Source organism: Lepus europaeus, chromosome X (assembly GCF_033115175.1).
Source record: "Lepus europaeus isolate LE1 chromosome X, mLepTim1.pri, whole genome shotgun sequence".
Taxonomy (NCBI): domain Eukaryota; kingdom Metazoa; phylum Chordata; class Mammalia; order Lagomorpha; family Leporidae; genus Lepus; species Lepus europaeus.
This window is the reverse complement of record NC_084850.1, coordinates 60,615,394-60,641,224: the sequence shown is the minus strand read 5'-3', so window position 1 is coordinate 60,641,224 and position 25,831 is coordinate 60,615,394. Positions and strand designations below refer to the sequence as shown.

General features: G+C 43.6%; 1 protein-coding gene across 1 annotated transcript in view; it reads left to right on the top strand.

Annotated features, from left to right (window-relative positions):
* KIAA1210 (KIAA1210 ortholog) overlaps nucleotides 1–25,831 on the top strand; it is a 76,692-nt gene that overhangs the window by 24,591 nt on the left and 26,270 nt on the right. Inside the window, 5 exon segments of the mRNA XM_062183046.1 lie at nucleotides 1,686–1,756; nucleotides 10,161–10,326; nucleotides 16,506–16,632; nucleotides 16,911–17,045; nucleotides 22,797–22,952. Of these exon segments, the coding sequence (XP_062039030.1) occupies nucleotides 1,686–1,756; nucleotides 10,161–10,326; nucleotides 16,506–16,632; nucleotides 16,911–17,045; nucleotides 22,797–22,952 (655 nt within the window).

Sequence of the window (25,831 nt, the reverse complement as noted above, 5' to 3'; positions counted from 1 at the left end):
GAGCTTCTTCCGGGTCCCCTACATGGGTGCAGGGGCCCAAGGAGTTGGGCCATCTCCCACTACTATCCCAGGGCATGGCAGAGAACTGGATTGGGAAAAGGAGCAGCCAGGACTAGAACCAACACCCATATGGGATGCTGGCACTTCAGGCTAGGGCTTTAACCCGCTGCACCATAGCGCTAGCCTCATGTTTTTATTTTTTAGAAATGTAGCTACTAGACAACTTAAAATGATATCTGTTGTCCAATGTGAAGTAATGCTATAACTAGTACTGAAACAGTACTTTCCACTTTGTGTTTCTGTGGGTACAAACTGATGAAATCTTTACTTAATATATACTAAATTGATCTTCTGTATATAAAGGTAATTGAAAATAAATCTTGATGTGAATGGAATGGGAGAGGGAGCGGGATATGGGAGGGGTGTGAGTGGGAGGGAAGTTATGGGGGGGAAGCCATTGTAATTTATAAACTATACTTTGGAAATTTATATTTACTAAATAAAAAATAATAAAAAAAGAAAAAAAATGATATCTGTGGTTTGCCATTGTGCTCATGTTAGCATTTGTATTTAATGGCACTGGCCTATGACATGATTGTAGCTAAAGAGGAGGGCAAAGGACAGAGCCTGTTGTGCTACAGCATTTCAAAACCAAGGACAAGGAAAAGATCCAGCAAAGAACACTGAGAACAAACACCCAATGAGGTAGGAGGAAAATTAGGGGAGTACGGTGTTCTGCAAGTGAAGTGATAAAATGACTCAAAAAAGAGGGAGTGTTCAGCTCTGTCAGATGCTGCCGGAAGGTTAAATGCAGCCGCCTCGGTGTTCCAGAGCAGTTCCAGTGGAGTGGTTTGGAAGCAGTTTGGCACCCGGACTGGAGAGAGATGAAGAGACAGAAGTGAGGGCATAAGGCAGTAAGTATAGATAACTCTTTTGGGTTTTGCTTTACAGGGATGCGGAGAAATGAGCGGTAACCCAAAAGGATTTGACATCAAGAGGAGTTTGATGTGTTTTGTTATAGTGGCTGCTTTGTTTAGGCAAGAAGGCAGTTGCACAACTACCGCTTGAGTGGCTCCCGGTTTTGGTGTCCTTGGGGGCCTTTAGAATTCGGTATGCTGGAGAGAATTTCAGACAGCCGACACTCGAGGGTTCTAGTAGTGCTTAGGGGTTCAGATGTGGCCACATGCCCTCTTTGTTATCTCTTCTTTCGCATTTTTCTCTGTAGTGGTTGGTTGCTTCCCTTTCTTCTACTGCTGACAAGGGCAATATCAGTCTACACTGACCTGATGTTTTGACAACAGGCTCCTTTTCCATGGGCTTCTCCAAAGATCAGAGATGGTTTCTCTCCGCAATGTTAGCAAGCTTTCCTCAATGCCAGGGGATAGCTAGGAACTTACCAGGAACTCGGCAGCACCCCCCCCCCCCCCCCCCGCAAATCCCTTTCCTGCCAACCTTATGCAAGCAAGACATTCTCTGTGTCTATGTATTTTCCTATTTTGGACATTTCACATCAATGTCTCTTTTAAGGAAGAATAATTCTCCCTGATGGGAATTCCATTTTATGTCTTTTCTTCAATGGTTTAAAATTTTAATTGAAGGATAAGAGCTAGAGTGAATGAATGATTGTGTTATGTTCTGGATATCAAATAATGATCTTTTATTTTTCACTCTGTATTATATTTTAGTGAGCTGATTATGGCTGGATCAGTCAATGAAGTTTCTGGCAGTATGGACGTGCTGGAGTCCAGTGAAGAGGGTAAGTAATCCAGTAAAACCTTGATAACTAAACTAGATTTCTCTTCTGTGTTTAGTCCCCAGGAAAAAGAACCAAGTCACAAGAAAAGAAGTTCATATAAAATTTCACTTTTCAAAGATTTATTTATGTATTTGAGAGGCAGAGTTACAGAGAGAGAGCGAGCAAGACAGAGAGAAAGGACTTCCATCCTCTGGCCCACTCCCCAAATGGCCATATCCTATTGGCTGTGCCACTCTGAAGCCAGGAGCCAGGAGCTTCTTCCGGGTCTCCCATGTGGGTGCAGGGGCCCAAGGACTTGGGCCATCCTCCACTGCTTTCCTAGGTGCATTAGTAGGGAGCTGGATCAGAAGTGGAGCAGCTGGGACTTGAATCGCCGCCCATATGGGATGCCTGCGCTGGCACTGCAGGCAGAGGTTTAAACTACAACACCACAGCGCCGGCGCCCTTATCAAATTTCTAATAGCATTAGACACCATTAATATTTACTTTTCAGTTTTTTAACATCTTCTCTGTCATCTCTAACTCTGAAAGTCAAGATTATCTGAGGACCTGCAATCTTCTTTGAAGGAGATGGTTACCAGGTTCTACATACAAAGGTAGGAAAAGTATTTCTGCTTAATTAGAAAAAGCAGTCAGAACAGATAAAGATCTGACAGATTCAACTGGAGTTTTACTATAGATAATAATCTAGACTTAACAAGCAGATGGATTTGTAATTTGAGGAGTAAATGAGTGTGTGTTGGGGGATAGAAGCAAAACATATCACTACAGGTTTCCGTTCCGTACGATTCAATTTATAGAAGCTCTCTTTTGCAAAACTTACTCAGATGTGTATCCATTGCCTAAATTGTGGTGCCATCTATGGGTGATATGTGATCATGAGTGGAATAACAGAAACGACGTAAAAAGTCCTTAAGCAATGATAAGCTTAACTGACATATATGCATAATAAAAACGAAGAGCCGTAAGACAGAAAGTGAGGCATTGAGTTTAAAGACAGACTGAATTTATGGTTGATTGCATTGTTCTTCAACTTTTTTGGCTGAGTTTTCTCTAGTACTGTATGGTGCGAAAGACTTGTTCTAGGGGCTGGTGCTGTGGTGTAGTAGGCCAATCCTCTGCCTGCAGTGCCTGCATCCTATATGGTGCTGGTTTAAGTTCCGGCTGCTCCATTTCCGATCCAGGTCCCGGCTAATGTGCCTGGGAAAGCAGTAGAGGATGGCCCAAGCCCAAGCGCTTGGGCTCTTGCACCCACATAGGAAATGTGGAAGAAGCTCCTCTCCTGGCTCCTGGTTTCAGCCTGGCCCAGCCCTGGCCATTGTGGCCATCTGGGGAGTGAATCAGCAGATGGAAGATCTCTCTCTCTCTCTCTCTCTCTCTCTCTGTGTGTGTGTGTGTGTGTGTCTATCTCTCTCTGCTTTTCAAATAAATTAATTATGAATTTTTTTAAAAAAAGAAGACGATCGAGAATGACAGAGAGAGAGAGAGAGGAACCTCTTTGTGGCTGGCTGGAGGCCTGACTCCACTGATGATAGGCAACTGCTGAGTCTGATCGTGGATCCCCTAGAGCAGGGCTTGGGTCTTCCTCGTCTGTGTTACAGTGGTTTAGTACTGGGTCTCAGAGACAGGGATTAGGCACTCCAAAATACTTAATAAATGAATGAATGAATAAATGAATGAAAGGCCTCTCACCCGAGGCAGATCCAGATATCAAAGTAACTGGCCTGCTGTTTTGGATGTGAGCTAGACAGATACCTACAAAAGAAGGTGGTAACATAGTGTACCTTGATAAGGGTGGAGATAAGGAAATGCCTTTTCTGTGCTCTCAAGAGGTTTTAAGGGGCCAGTGTTGTGGCACAGGCAGTTCAGCCACCACTTGCAATGCCAGCATCCCACATCAGAGTGCTGGTTCAAGTCCCAGGTGCTCTGCTTCTGACCCAGCTTCCTGCTAATGTGGCCTGGGAAGCAGTGGATGATGGCCCAAATACTTGGGACTCTGCTACCCACCCATGTGGGAGACCCAGATGGAATTCCTGGCTCTTGCCTTTGGCCTGGCCAAGCCTTGGCTGCTGTGGCCATTTGGGAAGTGAACCAGCAGATGATAGATCTCTCTCTTTCTCTGTCTCTCTATGGCACTCTGCCTTCAGATAACTAATAAATAAATAAATCTTTTAAAACGATTTTCAAGACCGAATATTTGGGCACATTTTTAGCACTATTAAGTGCTAGCCCAAGCAAAAGGCAGCTGTTGGGAGTTTGAAGAGAAGAAACATTTTCTTTCCAAGCAGCAAGCAAGAGAACAAGGTTATCATTATGCGATGTATTTTTAAAGCTTATGAAGCTTAACCCAGATGGGCTGCCCGTTGTGCATGATAGGCAACTAAATATACAATCCAGAAGCAATGATTTCTTCATGGGATGTAGCTGTCATTTCTTCTCAGGATCAAAAACCCTTCAGTGGGTTGTTTACTGGCATGTGACACAGTAGGCCCTCACTGGATGAAGATGTTGAAAACTGCTTGCTGTTTTGGTAATGTATAGTCCTTGGGCTTAGACAGGGAAATCAATGATTTTGTTGCTGGAGAAGTCAGCTCACTGATCATAACCATTGTACCTTGTGGTGGCATACATTACCATTGTACAGGTGACCTATGTAAACACTGCTGGGTACAAATGTAGATTTTGGCCCATATCTGCTGTGTAGGTCTATCTACAATTTGCACTTTTGGGAGTTTTTGAAAATCATACCAGGGTGCAGCTGCTGGCAATTTAAAGGCACTCTGTTAAAAAGGGAAGTTTGAAAGCCAATTTATGCTCTTGAATATATGGCAACTATATTAGTCTATTTTTTTTATTACTGTAATGAAATACCTGAGGCTGGATACTTTATAAAGAAAAGAGGTTTATTTAGACCAAAATTCAAACGGAATGGCATTGGCTTTTGCAAGGCTGCATTGTAACTGTGATAGGGCATGCAAGAAGGAGCAATCACGTGGTGAGACATCACGCCTGGGAAAGTGCTGATCTTGCTGTTACCACTACTTGCTCTCATGAGGGCAACCAGGGACCCAAGAGAACTACGTAATCCTTCTGAGGGCAGTGCCCCCAGTATCCTCCCACTAGACTCCGCCTCTTAAAGGTCCCACCACCTCTTAGATTACTAAACTATAGACCAAGTTTCCAGTACGTAAACACTTGGGAGATACACTCAAACCACATCCAAACCATAGCAGCAATCATCTCAGATTCCATTAGGATTTCAAAAATACCATAGCACAGCAGTGGTCCCAGCTTCATGTCTCACTCCCAGCACTGAGATCAGGTCTTGTCTCCATACTTGGGAGTCTGATACAGTTGAGCGTAGGGAGATCTCCTAATGGAAAGCAAGCTGAAAGACTTAACCTCTGGCAGCTGACAATATTTATTTGGCAATGGCTTGCTCACTAAAGTGTGCCCAGCTTCCAAGTCACTGCCCTAGATCAACCAACCCATCACGCTTGGTAGTTATCATCTCTCGGTATCTCCCCAACTCCCTGCTAACAACACATACTCAGAGCTACCCAATAGGGCAGAATGGAAACATTCTTTTCCTCATATTGGCCATGGTTGAAAGAGACATATTGCTTACAGTATTGTGAATCCTTGTGTGAAGTCATTGTTTCTGTCTTGCAAATGGAAAATTGGGGGAAAATTAGAACATATGCATACTTAATTTTTAGCACCTATCATGGTTCTAAACTCACTAGTTATTTTGTTAATTTAGGGACATAAAAATGTGTTCATACAAAATTTCATCAGCTCATGCAATGATTCTGTTAGGTAAATTCAGTTTTACAGCCTGAAGAGTTCATTAGAAGTATCTTTATTTAATTATTCAGTGTTTATAGATCATGTCATGAATGGAGCAACCCAGTGATGACTGTCTACTTTCTATGGTTGTGCTGCTTTATGAGAAGGATGTTTGCACCTACAACTTCTCTGCCATTGCCTTCCTCCCTCTCATTATGAGGTTTTAAAGCCAAAGGAGCAACAATCCTTATGTTTTTAAATCCTCTGAGAATAAATTAATTTTTCTTTCAGAGGTCAAAAGGAGATCCACCTGTCAAGAATCAATCACTCTTGCTCCTTCTATTTGGAAAATGGGAGTGTCTCAAATGGCTAAAATACAGCTCGTTACTTCCTGTCTGCCACAGGTCTCTACACCGTTTGTCCTACCTGGGTGGAAGTTATTCAGCAGTATATTTGAGCTGGTCCATGCAGTCTTGATAGACTGTACACATTTATTCCCAAATGTTATGTTGGTAGCTTTAAATTGGCCATGGTAGGAATATTTACACCATATAAATAGGCAAACACAGTAATCAGGGTATTTTCTCTGAGAGAGCCAGTTGTTAAACAGTTTCTAGCACAAAACTGATTATAGGAATCAGGATTTTACATCAAAATCTCATAATTTCACAGGCTTTAGAAATCATTTGGGGGCTGGCGCTGTGGCATAGTGGGTAAAACCGCCACCTGTGGCACCAGCATCCCATATGGGTGCCAGTTCGAGTCCCGGCTGCTCTGCTTCTGATCCGGCTCCCTGCTAATGTGCCTGGAAAAACAGTGGAATATGGCCCAAGTGCTTGGGTCCCTGCACCCACGTGGGAGACCTGGAAGAAGCTCCTAGTTCCTGACTTCAGCCTGGCCCAGCCTCGGCTATTGTGGCCATTTTGGGAGTGAACCAGTGGATGGAAGACCTCTCTCTCTCTCTCTCTCTCTCTCTCTCTCTCTCTCTCATTCTGCCTTTCAAACGAATAAATGAATCTTTAAAAAAATAAATCATTTTGGGGTAGAAAAGAGAGAAGGCCAAGGGTGGCATTGTGGTGCAGTAGGTTAAGCTGCTGCCTGCAATGCCTGCATCCAGTATGACTGCCAGTTCAAATCCCAGCTGCTCCATTTCTGATCCAGCTCCCTGTTAATGCGCTTGGGAAAACAGTGGAAGATGTCTCAAGTCCTTGAGCCCCTGCACCCACATGGGAGATCCAGATGAAGCTCCTGGCTCCTGGTTTCAGCCTGGGCCAGCCCTGGCTGTTGTGGCCATTTGGGGAGTGAACTAGTGGATGGAAGATCTCTATCTCTCCCTCTCCTTCTGTAATGCTGCCTTTCAAATAAATAAGATAAATCTAAAAGAGAGAGAGAGAGAAGGCCAAAAAGCAAAGTAGAGTTGATTTTACAGACAGATTATGTTGTACTATATACTTTTCAGAACTTTCACATTGAATCCTAATAGTAGTTCTGAGAGGTCAGACATCATTTTAAATATTTCAATTTATTATAAAATAGTTGATTTTTTTTCCCGATAAATCTAAAGGGAACTTTGGGGAAAATATAGTTCCTGTTGTATTTTCCTTTTACATATTTTCTATCTCTAAGTAGAATTGTTAGCTTTTCTCAACCATGACCCTATATAGATATATCCTAATAGAAAGAGTTACCCAAGTCCCAAAAAACAGAAATTACTTAAGCAGCATTATCAAGCGAACAGTCCTATGATCTTTTGTTGCTCTACTGCATGCTGGCTTCTCTGTTTCTAATCATGAAAAATTTAAAAACCTTTTATTTAGTATTTTCATTTTATTCGAAAGAGGAGAGAAAGACAGAAATCTTCCATCCACTGGTTGGTTCTCTTCCCAAATACCTGCAAGAGTCAGGGCTGGGCTAGATAAAAGCCAGGAGCCTGGAACTCATTCCGGTTCTCCCATGTGGGTGGCAGGGATCCAGGTACTTGAACCATCACCTACTGCCTCCCAAGGTGTGCATTAGCAAGAAGCTAGAAATGGGATTGAAGGAGCAGGGACTTGAACCAGACACTCTGATATGGGATGTAGGTGTCCCAAGCAGTGTTTTATCCGCTGTGCCAAACACCAACATCGTAATCATGATACTTCAGAGTTCCAAAGAGTTACAGATATGGGGCTGCTTCTAATGAACACTGATGGAATTGAATCTGGCTCTCATAAACAAGTAATTGTCGCGTTCCTGACACTGACTGACATTTGGTGAGCACTTATGACATGCCAGATTGTATGCTATGCTCTTTACCTACGTTATTTAGAACTTACATAAACTCTATAAGAGCCAGTATTTAAATTATAGGGCGTTTAAGGATGACTGTATTTGGTGGTCTCAATTCAAGGCAAGTGATAGGCTGTGTTGGTATTCTGCACCCTTCAGTGTCTCTCAACTGTCACTGTATACCTTGCACTGTGCTAGTTGATAAAGAGAATGCTAAAGAGGGCTCGCCTATTGCTTTGATATGGGACAGTAGCTCAGACATAGAAGCTATATCTTACCATTTTCTCATTCATATATAGAACATGGCAAGGGCTTGACCTTAATAAATATTTGTCAAATAGATGAATGATTGAATTAATGAATGAGTGAATTAGTAAACTAGAGAGCATTCAGATGCAAAACTTGTTGGTGCTAACAGTCAAGTTTTAGGTGTTCAGAGAAAATAGAGAAGCATGAATTGTACAGATTGGTGGAAACTGGATTTATGTCAGGCCATGAAGTTCAGGAACCTTTCTACTAGGCAGGCCCAGGAGTAAACGGTGCATAAATATGTCATGGCATCTCTGAGCTAGAAGGAACCCTAGGTCAGCACTTCCCAACGTGTTTTTTTCCAGACATTCTGCTTACGTGCACTTGGGGCACAATATGGTTGGTTAATTTGCTTCACTATATACAAGAACCATTTTGACATTTCCAAAATCATGTTGGAAAGCAGAGCACTGAGCTTTGTCCAATCCAGCATTTATCAGGTTGATGGGACTGAAAATCCCTTTTATAACAAACCTTAATGAGCATCCCTCTGGACACACTTTGGGTTAGTTCCTTCATTTTACGCCAACTCCTTGAGAGATTGAGGGACGTACCCAAAGTCTCAGAGCTAATTGATGGCAGATTGAGGCCTGGGATTCCAGAGTTTCCAATACACCATCAAGGTTACCATAGCATTTGCTGCATTGGAAACACCGTTGTCTGGGCCCTTCATTGCCAGAACAACAGTGCCATGCTGACTAATGAGCATTGGACTGAGACGGCTGAGTTGGCAAATTATTGCATATACAAGCAAGAAGAGCGAAATCCTTCCAAAGAACAGTGCAAACACTTCTTCCCCCTTCTCTTTTCCTGAGTCTGGGTAAAGACATATGTGCTTATTAGGAAACTAAGGCAAGCCCAAACAGAGCCTTATAAACTTTTCAAGTCTGCATTCCTCACAAGTGCCCTGGCAATCTTTATAGGTAGTGTATTATCACTTACCTGCTTGTGCAGAGGAGAGCAGCCCTGGAGACAATCTAAACCAACAGGTAATAGTTGAAGAACACACATACACAAACACACACACAATCACACCTTGAAAAACCCCTTGGTATCACATTTTGACATTGCAGTTTCTTTGTCTGGACAGCCTTTTCTTCCTTCCAGTTCCCAGCCCTCTCCTTTGCTCATCAGTTCTATCCTCATAGAAGTATTCCCTGACTATACCAACCAACTGCACTCACTTTTGGATCTGGATCCTTTCTTCATGCAGGCTGGGTGGTACCAACTCCCACTTGGATTTCTGAGAATTCTAAGGTGTTTTTCACATGTGCAAGCTTGGCGATCCCGTTGGATTCGAATAACTCCAGCTGCTGGGTTGAGGTCAGGGGGTACCAAGCACTACTGTGGCTCAATATTTGGGCCACACGAGTGAACTTCTTTTAAAATTTTTTTTTATTTATATAAGGCAAACCAATTTCATATGTACATATTTAAGAGCAAATGATACTTTCCACCCTACCCTCCCTCCTGCCACACTCCCACCCTCCCTCCTCCTTCCTTTCTTATTTTTTTTTTAATTTGGACAATGACATACTTTGTTTATTTTGTAATCACAAGCTTAACCCTCCACTAAATAATTTAGCAAGTAGTAAGTAGAAAAACCACTGTGCCTCAAGAGTATAGACAAGGGCTATAAACAATAATGAAATATCAAAATGTCAGTTTCACTCATATACATTACATTTTTGTGCTCTGTATATTAGTTACCACATATCAGGGCAATGAAGTTCTTAGGACAAGGAAAGAGGTGTATGTGTTAATAGCTGAACTTGAGTTTGGTCTGAAGAGGGGCTGCCCAAAGATCACAAGACTTGGCCTGGGCTTCTGCTTTCACCAGCAACTCGGATGCTTGGTTACTAAAGTCCTTAGGAGGGGAACAAAGCAAATGAATGGTGTAGTGGGGCCCTGGGGCCAGGGCTAAGATCTGCAGGGCACCGAGATCACAGTCCTAGTTCCCACCAAGAAAGACCCTGTCTCATCTCTCGTCTTCCCTGTCTCCATCACACTCTCCCTCACTTCTGTTTCTCACTTCCAGGGAAGAAGAAATCCAAATTTAAAGCCTTCAAGAGCTTTTTTGGCAAGAAGAAGAAAAAAGATTCTGAAGATGTCCAGGGAGCAAAGTTGCTGAAAACAAGCATTCCTGACAATATTAACACCTCTTCCCTGAAGCCAGTTCATGGCAGCCAACAGATTCAGCCTAGGTAAGCTCAGATGGAGTGGAGGGGGATGGGGACAGCTCACGGGGCAGACACCTAGATCTAGGTCCCCCTTTGGCAGCCAGACCACCAGTGGACCTTTGGGATTGGATTTTCTTGCTCCCCTGCCCGTGGGAGTTGAGCTTGCAACCATTGCCAGTACAGCCATATCCAGGGCCTTGTCTCTGTGTCTATACGCATGCGTGTTGTCAGGGCTGCACAGCTCAGTGGGTTGGAGGGTGACAAATGCACACCCTATTCCCCAAGAGTACTGGGTGAAGAAGGTGCATAGAAACCAGGGAAACCCTTTTTATCACAGCTAAAATACCCAAAGATGTGGAGCCTCCTCTAATGAAGAGCTAGAGGCCTGCTTCATATGGTGACAATAGCCTACGTCATTTAGGAGGCTTGGTCTGCTGTGCTTGTCCAGCCCTTAAACTACAGATCTGGCCAAGGGGAGCCAGCTCTCATAAAGAGTACTTACAGTCTCAGATTGTAAAGTCATCTAGCAGCGGGGGCAGGGGGAGATCATAATCATAACATTACCTTATTGCTATAAACACACACACGTAGGGGAGATCATAATCATGAAGTTACCTTATTGCTATAAACACACACGCACGCACGCACGTACGCAGACAAACCAAGGCAAATCCCTTTCTCCCTCTACCCCAGGAGACTGGAGGAAATGCCATAACCGCTCATGGAAGGGATAGGGAAGACTGTTCAGGAGCCAATACCACCTCCTCTGCTCTAATTTTCATCTGTGCTGCCCTGATTCCCATATCCCTGTTGGGTTCATTCATCGGGACACCCAGTACCCCTAGCTGTCCCTGGCTCAGACGCCCACTTACGGTGTTCCGCTTGGGCCTGTTCTCCTGACCTTAAACTCCAGACTTATCTTGGACTCCCCACAGAGCTTGTCATGGCTGCTAGCCATGCTTGGCAGCGGTGGGACAGTAAGCTGCCATGTCCCGCTGCCCCCAGCATGCTTCTTCTAATAGAAGGGCCTGGCAGTACATATGGTCCCTTAAGAAGAACCTTAATGAATGCATCCAGCATGAGGAATTTCAGATAGCCTCGCTAGTGGCGGAGATGGTTTTTGGACAGAGGGGCTCATTTCATACTTCGCAAGTAACAACATAGACCATTGCTTTATAGCTTTAAGTGAGACTAAGACTAGCCCTGTCGGGGGTGAACGAGTGCCATTCAGATGTACTCTGCAATGTCTCCAGAAACTGACAAGGACCATCTCCTAGTGCCACCACTTCCCCATCTTACTTGTTCCTTCCCCTCCAAAATGCTCCATTCACTCTGATGGATTTTCCATGCGTGTGCACCTGAAAGACAGAGACAGAGACATAGGGGGTCGTTTTTGCACATAGGCTAAATTAATGAAAAGAATATAACCAAGGGGCTTGATGATCACACCTGACCTCAATCTCCTGCTTAATGTGCTAGGGGAGGAACCCGGAGACTGTCATTCAGGAGGTAGGGAGGGAATCAATCGTAATAAAACATAGAGCCAGCCTTTCCTTGGCATGCATAATGGGACCAGTATCTGTTTCCAAGTCTATATTAAGCTGTATCTGATGGAACATGCAAATCTCATTCCTTCATTTGATTTCTTAATGGGTATTTGTTGTAATGTGCTTTATTGCCCTTAATTAAGGCCAAGCTACTATTTGGAGTGTTTTTTTTTTTTCTCTCTTTGCCTCCGGGCAGCAGCTCAATGAGCACAGATATGTTCTGTGAACAAGCACTGCAGTTTCTGACAAATTCAGGCACAATGGGTGCCAGTGAAATCCTTTGATCAGGGAAGGCTTCGCGCTAGACAGCCAGTTCCACAGCTGCACTCTGGCTGATACATAGCATGGAGTTGAGAGAGAGTGCTAAGCCCACCGTGAGCCTGAGATTTCCTCTGTTTCTCTGCACGAAGCAGAGCATACACGGTAGTTGTAGCGGCTACGTTGGTTCTGAGCCTGACTGAGTTAGCAGCTCATATGAATGAAAACATGTGTGCATCAGGAGCATGTGTGTGTATATGGAGACATCTGGAAGTATTATTCCCTCGATGCTGAGTCAGTCATATGGGTACTTCTAAAGTTCAGGGAAAATGGAATTAAAGAATAAATTCAAGGGAGCCAGCATTGTGGTGCAGCACGTTAAGCCACCACCTATGACTCGGGCATCCCAGGTGGGCACCAGTTAGAGTCTGAGCTGCTCCACTTCTGATCCAGCTCCCTGCTAATGCACCTGGGAAAGCAGTGGAAGATGGCCCAAGTGCTTGGGCCTCTGCCACCCACGTGAGAGACCTGGATGACGTTCCTGGCTCAGGCCTGACCCAGCCTCAGCCATGGTAGCAATTTGGGGAGTGAACCAGCAGATGGAAGATCTTTCTCCTTGTTTGTCTCTCCCTTTCTTTTGTAACTCTGCCTTTCGAATAAATAACTAACTAAATCTTAAAAAAAGAAATAAATTTGAGGCCAGTGTTGTGGCATAGCAGGTTAAGCCTCTGTGTGCCATGCTGGCATCCCATATAGGCATCGGTTTGAGACCCTGCTTCTCCATTTCCTATCCAGTTCCCTGCTAATGTCCTGGGAAAGCAGCACAAGATGTCCCGAGTACTTGGGCCCCTGCACCCATGTGGGAGACCTGGAGGAGGCTCCCAGCTCCTGGCTTCAGCCTGGTCCAACCCTGGCTGTTGCAGCCATTTAGGGAGTGAACCAGTGGATGGAAGATTCTCTCTCTCTCTCTCTCTCTCTCTCTCTCTCTCTCTCTCTCTTCCTTCTCCTCCTCTTTCTGTAACTCTGCCTTTCAATAAATAAATAAATAAATAAATAAAAAGAAAGAATGCAATTTGGTGCAAAAAGTTTTTGATATCGTATGCCCATTAAGAGTTTCCTAGATCATCATAATAAGTTTTTGAGTGCTGTTGTAATGAAGCAGAGTGTGTTACTTTTACCACCAGAGCCACCTGGGTAGTAGCAGAGTTTTATAGAGAAAAAGTGGGTAGGAATTTAGAGCACAGTAGACGACATCTGCCTCCTTTGCTGGTCCACAAGCCACCTTAGAGGTGGTTCCATTTTACATTCCTACTAGCAGTACATGGGATCCCAATTTCTCCAAAACTTTGCCAGGACTTGTTATCATCTGAAATTTGTGTTCTAGCCATTCTCGTGGATGTGAAATGGCCTCTCATCACAGTTTTGATTTATATTTCCCTGCTGGATCACGATGTTGAAGATCCTTCCATGTACTTGTTGGCCATTTTTCTACCTGTTTTGGATAACTATTCAGACCCCTTTTTTCATATTTAAATTGGATTGTCTTATTATTTAATTTATTAATAATTAATAAGTTTTTTATATATGCTAGCTGGCCATTTCTATATCTTTTTTTAAAAGATTTATTTTATTTATTTGAAAGACAGAGTTAGAGAGAGGTAAAGACAGACAGAAAGGTCTTCCATCTGCTGGTTCACTCCCCAGATGGCTGCAATGGCCAGAGCTGCGCTGATCTGAAGCCAGGAGTCAGGAGCTTCTTCCGGGTCTCCCACGTGGGTTCTGTGGCTCAAGGACTTGAGCCATCTTCTACTGCTTTCCCAGGCCATAGCAGAGAGCTGGATTGGAAGAGGAGCAGCTGGGACTTGAACCGGTGCCCATATGGGATGCCAGCGCTTCAGGCCAGGGTGTTAACCCTCTGTGCCACAGCACCAGCCCCTCTATATCTTTTTTTTTTAATATCTATTCAGACCCTTTTTTCATCTTTTTTTTTTGGACAGGCAGATTTAGACATTGAGAGAGACAGAGAGAAAGATCTTCCTTCTGTTGGTTCACTCCCCAGATGGCCACTATGGCTGGCGCGCTATGCCGATCCGAAGCCAGGAGCCAGGCACCTCCTCCTGGTCTCCCATGCAGGTGTAGGGCCCAAGCACTTGGGCCATCTTCCACTGCCTTCCTGGGCCACATCAGAGAGCTGGATTGGAAGAGGAGCAACCGGGACAGAACCTGGCGCCCCAACCGGGACTAGAACCTAGGGTGCCGGTGCTGCAGGCGGAGGATTAGTCTAGTGAGCCGAGGCACCGGCCCCTTTTTTCACCTTTAAATTGGGTTGTCTTTTTATTGTTGAATTCCTTAAGAATTAATAAGAGTTAATAAGAGTTCTTTGTATATGCTAAATGACATTATATTAAGTGCAGTTAATTGGACACAGAAAGACAAATGCCACATGTTCTCCCTCATTTGTGGGAGCTAAAAATAAAAAATAATGTGAATACAAGTTGTTGACTACTAGAGGCCTAGAGACAGTTTGGATATAAAAAATAGGGTAAGTTGGGTATGGTTTATGGATAGTGACAAATGTAGTAATATAAGATGTTAATAGGGAAAGCTGGTGTGGGGTATATGGGAAGCCTGTGCACAACTGGATGCATTTTATTTCATTTTCTTACCTAATTTCCTTGACTATACCCTCCAACACAATGTAGAATAGAAGTGACAGGAACGATCATCTTTGTCTTATTCCCTTAGGAGGAAAGCATCCGTCTTCTGTCATTAAGAATGATATTAGCTATGGGTCTGGCAGAGCTGTCCCTATATCAAGATTGAGTACACTTGTCATGAGAGGGTGCTGGGTTTTATAAGTGTTTGTCCTACATCTGTTGAAATGATCATGCGCTGTTTGTTTTTATTCTGCTGCTAAGAGTGTGTCACAGTCACTGGTTTTTGTATTCAACAAACCTTGTAATATTTGCAGATTCTGCTTTTTCATGCTATGTAATTTGTTTTTTATTTCTTTATTAATGTGTAATAAGCCTCATCCAGGGCAGCTCACACTTTTCTTTTTTTTAAATTTATTTATTTTGAGAGGTAGAGTTACATACAGACAGTGAGAGTCAGAGAGAGAGAAGTCTTCCTTCCGTTGGTTCACTCCCCAAATGGCCGCCACGGCCGGTGCTGTGTCGATCCGAAGCCAGAAGCCAGGAACTTCTTCTGGGCCTCCCATGTGGGTGCAGGGGCCCAAGGACTTGGGCCATCTTCTACTGCTTTCCCAGGTCATAGCAGAGAGCTGGATCGGAAGTGGAGCAGCTGGGATTTGAACCTGCACCCTTATGGGATGCCAGCGGCACAGGCGGAGGATTAACCTACTGCGCCAGGGCGCAGGCCCCTGTAATTTGTTTTAATGTGTTGTTGGACTTAGTTTAGTAGTCCATACATAGGAAGTACTGGACTATAGTTTTCTTTTCTCATGATGTATTTGGTTGAAAGTTTTAAAAGGTAAAATACATTACTGTGTCCCACAGGAGTCTTTTTGCATCTTTAGCCTTTCATTTCTAACTTTTCCTAGATTTCTCTACCACATAATTGTCCCCCATAAGAAGGTAATTTCTACATGGGTTTAGTAGTTTGGGGAGGGAAGGATGTGTGGTACCTAAGATGACTTTGAAAATAGGCCTGATATGAGAGAGGCGCCTTTCTCTGAAGGGAGGAAGGAACCTCCACTGTGACACGGCCTTGACTAAACAAGTTCAGAGTAGGTGAACTCAAGGGACTTCCATAGCCTAGACAGCTCATAGCAAGAGTCTCGGGTGATTGCTGACGTCATAAATAAGAGTGCCAATTGTTAAATCAACAACGGGAGTCACTGGGTACATGCTCCCCACGTAGGATCTCTGTCCTTAATGTGTTTTACTATGAAACTTAAAAACACTACTAGTTGAACAATACCCTATACCTTGTGCAGTTCTGTGCATGCAGCCTGTTGAAATCCTTGCTTAGTATATACTAAGTTGATCTTCAGTATATGAAGGTAATTGAAAATGAAACTCGGTGAAGGGTGGGATGGGAGAGGGAGAGGGGAGGGCCATGGGAGGGAGGGAGGTTGGGGGGGAAGCCACAACAATACAAAAGTTGCACTTTGTAAATTCACATTTATGAAATAAAAAAAAAAAAGAAAAGAAAATAGGCCTGATGCATCACAGGTCCCCTGTGTGACCTGGTGAATAAAGGCCTTTCATTTAAGCAAGATCTTTGGTATTTAAAACAAATTTAAATGAAAGTGCTATGGAGAAATTTGCACACATACCCTCTGGGGTATGTGGCAGGCCATAGTATGGATATATGTCTATCTTCAGTTCTTGTGGCTCTCAGACTGCTTTTACAGGATCATTGCTTTCTCCCCAGGCCCAAGAGCAGCATGGGAAACAAAGCCATATCTCATGACAGCATCTTCCTATTGGATCCTCAGTCGGAAAGGCCGGCAAGTAAGATGTTTACTTCCATGGAGCGCCAGAAAGGCAGACTGATACAGGTAAGAACCCGTGAGCTTCTGTGCTCTTCCCTTGCTCTTACCTCACCTCCAAAAGGAGGGAGAAATCTGGCCTTGCTTCTCAGCTGATCCTACCCGACAGGGCTGTTATAAGCAGTAAATGAGGGAATAAATATATAACATGCATACCTATTGCCTGGTACACTGTGTTGGCCAGTATTACCATAGTCACCTCTCTGAACACACCCCAGACAATGACATTCCATGGTTTATGTGCTAGCATACCAGCTCCTAAGTTCTTTTATGTTTCTCTTCCACAGAGATCTTACGTTTACAGAACTCTGCCAAGAACTGGCGCTAGCGTCCGGGGAACCACGTCTGGAGTTATGTTTGGAGCTGCGCCTCGACATATGCCCAGAAGTGGAATCTGGGTAGCAGGCTCCAGGATCACAGAGGTAACAAGGTGGAACTGGTCAGAGCATAGACAGACAAATCTGTGCTTGAAATCTCACTCTGCCGTTTCCTGGCTGTGTGACCCTGGGCTAGTTGCTTAACCTCTCTGAGCCTCTCTTTTTATCATCTACAATAGATATAAGAATATCTACCTTGAGAGGTTGCTTGTGAAAATTCAATGAAGACTCAGGAAGGTTAAGGAAGTTGCTTATGCCCACCAAGGTAGTAAGCTGTAGACTTGGATATCTCACCCAGGTGTGTTGACTTCTAAATCCATGGTCTATCCACTGCCCCTGTCTCTAAGATGCTCAACTTTGTTGTACTTGCCTGGACTTCTCTGTACCTTAGCTCCATAAAATGCAGCGTGTACATAGGGCGGTCTCTCTCTTTTTTTCTTATTAAAGAATGAAAGTGCTCAGAGATTATTAAGCTTTTTTTTAAAAAAAAACATTTATTTGAAAAGCAGAGTTAGAGAGAGAGAGAGAGAGAGAGAGAGAGAGGCCTTCCATCTGCTGATTCACTCCCCAAATGGCTACAATGTCCAGGGCTGGACCAAACTGAAGCCAGGAGCTTCTTCCAGGTCTCCCATGTGGGTGCAGGGTCTCAAGCACTTGGCCCATCCTCTTCTGCTTTCCCAGGCCATTAGCAGGGAGTTGGATGGGAAGTGGAGCAGCCAGGACTCGAACAGGCACCCATATGGGATGCTGGCACTGCAGACAGAGGCTTTACCCAATGGGTGCTTTAGGTGGCGCCCTTACCCACTATGCCACAGCACCAGCCCCAGGACACTCTGAGCTCCAGCTAGTATTCGGCTCAGGGGAGCTCTGTGTTGCTCAAGCTGCCTCTCCTGGAGCTCTGATTCGGGAGTGCCCTGCGGGAGCTTGAGACATTGCCTAGGAGACTGCCTTAGCAGCTGCCTTCTCCTTTTAGCCCAAAGAGCCCTGTGTCACTGGGAAGGCCATACAAAGAGGAGACCCTTCTCCACTGGAGAACTGATTATGATTCTTAATATAGGTCCCTAAATTTTAAAAATCAACTGTATTGAGATACAATTTACATTCAATATGATTGGTGACTTTTAAAGTTACGGTGAGTTTTGATGTATATGTGCAGTGTGTAATCACCACTACCATCATGATGTAGGACATCTCCATAACCCCCCAAATATCCCTCATGACCCTTTGTGTCAATTCCCTCTTCCTGCCCTTGGCCCCTGGCAGCCAACATTCTACTTTTTTGTTCATTTATCTGGTTTTTTTTCAAAAACAGTTTTTAGCATTTCATCAGATCTGCTTGTATACACACATATATATTTTTCTTGAGAAGCGAGGTTATTAATAGCACATTAATGTGGGATTAATAACAAGGATCATAAAGTGAGGAAAGAAGGTATATTATTATGTAAGGGTTATAATTCAGCAAAGATGACATTTATAAATATCTGTATGCCACATACACACATTTTTTAAACGTTTATTTATTTGAAAGGCAGAATTACAGAGAGAGAGAGAAGAGAGAAAGATCTTCCATCTGCTGGTGTACTTCCCAAATGGCCACAATATCCAGGGCTGGACCAAACTGAAGCCAGGGGCCAGGAGCTTCTTCCGAGTTTCCCATGTGGGTGCAGGGGCCCAAGCACTTGGGTCATCTTCCACTGCGTTCCCAGGCACATTAGCAGGGAGCTGGATGGGAAGTGGAACAGCCAGGACTCGAACAGGAACCCATATAGGATGCTGGCACTGCAGACAGAGGCTTTGCCCAAAGAGCCACAATGCCAACCCCATCCCCACGTTTTTATGTTATATATATAAATTATAATATATAAATTATAATCTATTAATATATATATTAACTTCCACATATGAGAGAAAACGTGGTTTTTGTTTTGTGTGTTTGACTTATTTCACTTCACATAATAACCTGCAGTTTCACCCATTTTGTTGCAAATGCCAGGATTCCATTTTTTTTAAGCTGAGTACTATCCCATCGTGTATTTATACTACATTTTCTTTATCCAGTCATCAGTTCATGGATATCTAGGTTGATTTCATGTCTTTGCTGTTGTGGATTGGGCTACTATGAACATGGGAGTACAGGTATCTCTTTGATAAGCTGACTTCATTTCCTTTGGATGTATTCGCAGAAGTAGGATAGCTGGGTCATATGGTAGATCTATTTTTAGTTTTTTAAGGAGCCTCCAGACTTTTTTTTTTTTTGACAGGCAGAGTGGACAGTGAGAGAGAGACAGAGAGAAAGGTCTTCCTTTTTGCCGTTGGTTCACCCTCCAATGGCCGCTGTGGCCGGCGCACCGCACTGATCCGATGGCAGGAGCCAGGTGCTTCTCCTGGTCTCCCATAGGGTTCAGGGCCCAAGCACTTGGGCCATCCTCCACTGCACTCCCTGGCCACAGCAGAGAGCTGGCCTGGAAGAGGGGCAACCGGGACAGGATCAGTGCCCCGACCGGGACTAGAACCCGGTGTGCCGGCGCCGCAAGGCAGAGGATTAGCCTATTGAGCCGTGGTGCCGGCCGCCTCCAGACTTTTTTTATAATGGTTATGTTAATTTGCATTCCCAGCAACTGATTTACAGTTCCCTTTAGCCATCAGGGTAATGCAAATGAAACTACAATGAAGTATCATTTCACTCCAGTTAGAATGACTATTATCCAAAAGCCAAAACATAACAGATGCTAGTGAGTATGAAGAGAAAATAGTTGATTATTGTGCCTTTGATGGACGCTACAATAGCTCATAGGCAAATTTCCTTGCATGTTTGATTTGGTCCCACACCTCACACCTTTGGCCCGATCCCCTAAACCTTCCCTGGGAAACAGCTGAAAACAGCACAGTGTGTTAATAAGACCTGAGTCATCAACACCCAGATTGACTTTTTTTTAAAAGATTTATTTATTTATTTGAGGGGCAGAGTTACAGGGAGAGAGAGAGAGGGAGAGACAAAGAGAGATCTTCCATCCGCTGCTTCACTCCTCAAATGGCCGCAACAACTGGAGCTGTGCTGATCCGGAGCCAGGAGCCAGGAGCTTCTTCTGGGTCTCCTACATGGGTGCAGGGGCACAAGCCCTTGGGCCATCTTCCGCTGCTTTCCCAGGCTTTAGCAGAGAGCTGGATTGGAAGTAGAGCAGCTGGGACTTGAACCAGCGCCCATATGGGAGGCTGGTGCTGCAGGCAGAGGCTTAACCTACTACACCACAGTGCTGGCCCCAAGCAGGTTGACTTTTGGTGGCAAACTTCCCTTAAATGCCAAGGTGACAACTCCAAATGGCAGGGTAGTTGATAGCACTAAGTCAAGGGTCCTGACACCCAGTGCCACATAGAAGCTGGGGCAAGTATGAACATGCCAGTGGGTGGGTCCCTTGAAGGGGCAGCATCTTTAGCGGATTAATTAACATCCAGAGCACATAGGAGACCGTGGGAGAGGAAATCCAGGTGCATGGTTATGTCAGAAATGCTGAGATGGAGCCAGTTTTGTCCACTGCCAGATTTTCACCTGATGTCTGTTCTGAAGTGTTAGGAATGTGGGTGCCTAGATTACTCTGCGGTGCATTTTATATTCTTTTTACTCGAGCAGAAATTGTTCAGAATATGCAGCAGCAGGTTATTAACCTTTTCCTGTTGTTGACTCAAACACTGCTTGGAAGGCCCACATTCCATATCAGAGGTCCTGGGTTGCAGTCTCAGCCATTTCTAAATCCAGCTTCCTGCTAATGTGCACCTTGGAGGGCAACAGGCGAGGGCTCAAGTACTTGGGTCCCTGCCACTCACCTGAGAGATCTCGATGGAGTTCCCAGCTCTTGGCATTGGCCTGGCTCAGTCCCTGCCATTGCAGGCATTTGGGACGTGAACCAGTGGATAAAATCATTCTCTCTCTCTCTCTTTCTCCCCTCCTCCTCCCTTCCTCCCTCCTTTCCTTTCCTTCTTCTTTCTCTCCCTCTGCCATTCAAATACATTACCATTTTAAAAATGTAAAACAATTGAATGTAATTGTTGAAGAAACAGACCTGCCCTTGCGGCTATCCTTAAGGAATCAGGCACATCATCTGTTCTGTCTGTTGCCTTTTAAACTTCTTGAACTTGCCAGTCAGCATGGGACCTCTTCTTCCTGGCCCTTGTAGTTCAGAGACAGGAGAGTACAGTGGTTAAGAACACAGGCAATCAAGCTGGGCAAGCTTTTCAAAGGCTTGCCCTGCCGTGGGAGAATTAGGGCCAATTCTATCACCTCTCCAAGTCTGTTTTCCCTATCTGTAAAATGGAAACCATCATACCAAAATATCTCAAAGAATTGTCATGAGGTTTCAATGCGATGCCTCTATGGAGAGCACTCCCTGCCTGGCACACTGTAAACCCTCAGTACAAGTGAACCTTCCATTTGCCTCGTTATTATTATTAGAGCTGGGATTTGGGATGGTTGATCTGGCCTCTTCCCAAGATCCCCCAGTGGGACCTGGTAGCAATCAGGGAACACTGGACACTCTGACCAGGAGTGTTTCATGGCAAAATCTTGGCAAGCCTCCATTAGAGCCCCTTTTCTTTGGCTACTGTCTCTGAAGGCTATGGGTTCTGGGCCAAGCAAAGTCTACAACAGATGCAAGCATGGTAGCTCCACGAGAGCAAGAATTTTGTTTTTTTCCTGTTGTAGGCCCAGTTTCTGGAATAGGGTGTAATACATTGTAGATAGTATTTGTTAAAGATAAAATCAAGGGTTCCAGCCATATGGAAAGGACCATGGTAAGGACCAATACCTCAAAGTTAAGTGTACTATGATCTTCAAACTGAAATGAACTAAATTAGTTGGTTGAATCCCTCCGCCAAACCCAAAGCAATACATTTTTATCTCCTTGGGAAACCAAGATTAGTTCTGTAGATTTTCTTTTAAAAAATCCTAGATAATCAGTCTTGACGTGATTAAAATAAGCAATGAACACAGTGAAGATCCAGTATCGACATTTCCTGGAATAATGGAAGCAAGGATTGTAGTTTGGATGCTATCCCTAGAGCATAACCCAAGATTCATTTCTTTAAGAAATAGACTTCTAAAGACATGGCTGAAATTAAAAAACAAAGGTCAGAATGAAACAAGATGTGAAGTTATCACCAGTAGGGAAATAACACCAGGATTCTAGTTTTGCTCACACAAGCAATTTGAAGTTTCTGTCTCCGGGGATTGTCAAAAGTGTGCAGTAAGGCCGGCGCCGTGGCTTAACAGGCTAATCCTCCGCCATGCGGCGCCGGCACACCGGGTTCTAGTCCCGGTCGGGGCACCGATCCTGTCCCGGTTGCCCCTCTTCCAGGCCAGCTCTCTGCTGTGGCCAGGGAGTGCAGTGGAGGATGGCCCAAGTGCTTGGGCCCTGCACCCCATGGGAGACCAGGAGAAGCACCTGGCTCCTGCCTTCGGATCAGCAAGATGCACCGGCTGCAGCGGCCATTGGAGGGTGAACCAACGGCAAAAAGGAAGACCTTTCTCTCTATCTCCCTCTACTGTCCACTCTGCCTGTCAAAAAATAAAAAAAATAAAAAAATAAAAAAAAATTAAAAAAAAAAAAGTGTGCCGCAGAGAGTAAACCAAGGTGGTTAGTCTTTGTATTGAGTGTGTACTAGAGTGAAGGCAGGGAGGTAGGAGATTCTTTTCTGGGCCTGTTTTTTCATTTTGTGTTCTTAGTCCTTCAAGCATTAAGGAGCAAGAGTACCAATAACACACAGGTTTTAATTTTTCCCTCTTATTCTCCCTTTTGACAGGTCCCACCACTGCGACCACGCCAACCCAGCATCAGCCCACCACTTATCCGATCTGACATATTTTCTGATGAATTTAAAGAAATTTCTGTTGATGATGAGCCAGTTGACAGCTCACAAACGAAGACTTCATCATCCAAGATCTTGGCACTGAAGAAGGTATTAGCCCCATCTTATGGGACAGGTTGGGAGGTCACAGGTCAGAGCCACAATTTCTTCTTTAATTCTCTTTTCTTCTGCATTATCCCTACACTAGAGGAGGTATATGTGGAAGGAGAGCTGCCATTCTTGGATTTTGTTTTGTAAGATTGTTTATTTTCCACCCAATTCTACAAACCAAATAATCATCATTTTAAATTATAAGGAATGGAAAGTAACATTTCAGAAATAAATAAATTTACAGATATTTTCAGTTATTTCATGAATATAAAAAGAGTTTTTTTTGTTTTGTTTTTACGGATGTAATACTCTATACATTTGAATCCCAAAATCTCAAAAGTTACAGCGCGTAGTACTATTTGGTAGATACATATTCATATGAAAAATCAGTTGACATATATGTGTGTTTCATATGTGTAGTTGTGTCAACCAAATGATATCCAACAACTGACAAATTAGTAGATCGTGCCCAGATTATCACTCTCATTCTCAAACTGATGCATGTTTAATTTAATTGGTTGTATTGAACTTGAGGGGGCTTTTGTAGTGAAGTAGGTTTTAGAACAATTAACCTTGAGAACTTAAAAGTAAACAGAAGTATAATTTATAATGAAGATGATTGGACAATTAGAACAAACCTCTGTTTTGTTGTTGAAAGATCCCATGGAGGGAAGCAGCCCTCAGGTAATTATGTCAATAACAGCAGCAACAACAAAAGGGGTTAGGACCTAAGTTGAAATAGACTGGTAGTAAATGGATTAATGCTCACTGATTTATATTTGGGCTACGATTGTATTTTCTGTAGAATGCTGCTATATCAGATGAATTGGGATGGACAGTATGAATTGGTGGAAGGATTGAATTACATACCTGTTTTTGTTGTCATAAAACAGATAATTTTTACGATTTTAACCATTTAAAGTATGCAATTAAGAGGCATTGTGTACATTCATTATGCTGTGCAACCATAATCACAATCTTATTCCAGAATTTGTTTAGTTCTCCCAAATGAAAACCCAGCATCTATTTTGCAGTCATTCACTATTCCTATCCCCCATCAGCCCCTGACAATAACTAATCTGCTTTGTGTCTCTGTGTTTGCTTACTTTGGATATTTCACACAAATGGAATCGTGTAATATGTGATCATTGTGTCTGGCTTCTTTCAATTAGTGTGATGCCTTGAAGGTCATCCATGTTGCAGCAGGGATGTTTGCGGCTAAGTAGTACTCCATTGTAGGAATGTACCAGAGTTTCTTTAGTCATTTACCCCTTGATGGTTATTTGTGCCTTTTGCACTTTTTGGCTATTATAAAGAGTGCTACTATATTTTTTTAAAAAAGATTTGTTTATTTATTTGAAATCCAGAGTTACACAGAGAGAGAAGGAGAGGCAGAGAGAGAGAAAAGTCTTCCATCTGCTGGTTTACTCCCCAATTGGCCGCAATGGCTGGAGCTGAGCCGATCTGAAGCCAGAAGCCAGGAGCTTCCTCCAGGACTCCCACACAGATGCAGGGGCCCAAGGACCTGGGCCATCTTCTACTGCTTTCCCAGGCCATAGCAGAGAGCTGGATCAGAAGTGGAGCAGCCAGGACTAGAACCGGTGCCCATATGGGATGCCGGCACTGCAGGCGGCAGTTTTATCCGCTATACCACAGTGCTGGCCTTGAGTGCTACTATATTACAAACATTTATGAGCAATTTTTTTATTTGAACACCTGTTTGTGATTATTTTCAGTATAGGTTGAGCATCCCCAATCTGAACATTGAAGATGTGAAATGCTCCCAAATCCCAAACTGTTTATGTGCTGTCATGACACCACAAGTGGACATCATAGGATGGGTTGCAGTCAAAATACAGGCACACTAAAAATATTGTATAGAATGACTTCAGGAACATAAATGAATACCGTGTTTACACTTTAATTCCATCTCTCAGATATCCTGCTATGTATATGCAAATATTCTGAAATCCAAAAAATTCTGAAATCCAAAACACTTCTCAGCCCAATCATTTCAGATAAGAGTATTCAATCTGATATGCCTAGAAGTGGAATCATGTGATCATATGTTAGTTTTATGTAACTTTGTGAGGAACCACCAAACTCCTCCCCAGCAGCTACACTCCTTTACATGACATTCCCATCAGAAAAATCTGATTTCTCCACATCTTGGCCAGCACTTCTTATTTTCATTTTTTTCTTTTATTATGGTTATGTTAGTGAGTGTGAAGTATCTTGGTGTGATTTTGATTTGCATTTCTTTGGTAACTAATGATATTAAGCTTCTTTTCATGAGCTTGTTAGCCATTTGTGTCTCTTCATTACAGAAATGCCTATTTAAGCATTTTGCCCATTTACTAATTGAGTTTTTTGGTTGTTGTTGAGTTGTAAGAGGTTTTTTTTTTTTTTGTATATTCTGGATGGTAGGCCCTTATCAGGTATATGATTACAAATATTTTCTCCTATTCTGCAGTTTGTCTTTTAACTCTCTTAACAGTGCCCTTTGACACAATTGGTTTTTTAATAAGAGATGAACACCAATCTTTTTTCCATGTGGTACTTTTCTTTTTTGTGTCACGTTTAATTGCCAATTCTTTTTAAATTTTAATTTATTTATTTGAAGGTCAGAGAGACAGAGACAGAGAGACAGAGATCTTCCATTCACTGATTCACTCCTCAAATGTCAGTAACAGCCAGGATTGAGCCAGGCAGAAACCAGGAGCCTGGAACTCCATCCAGGTCTCCCATGTGGGTGGCAGGGGCTCAATTCTTAAACCATCATCTGCTGCCTCCCAGGATGCACATTAGCAGGAAGCTGGGTCAGATGCAGCAGAGATGAGACTGAAGCCAGGCACTTCAACATGTGATGCAGGCACCCC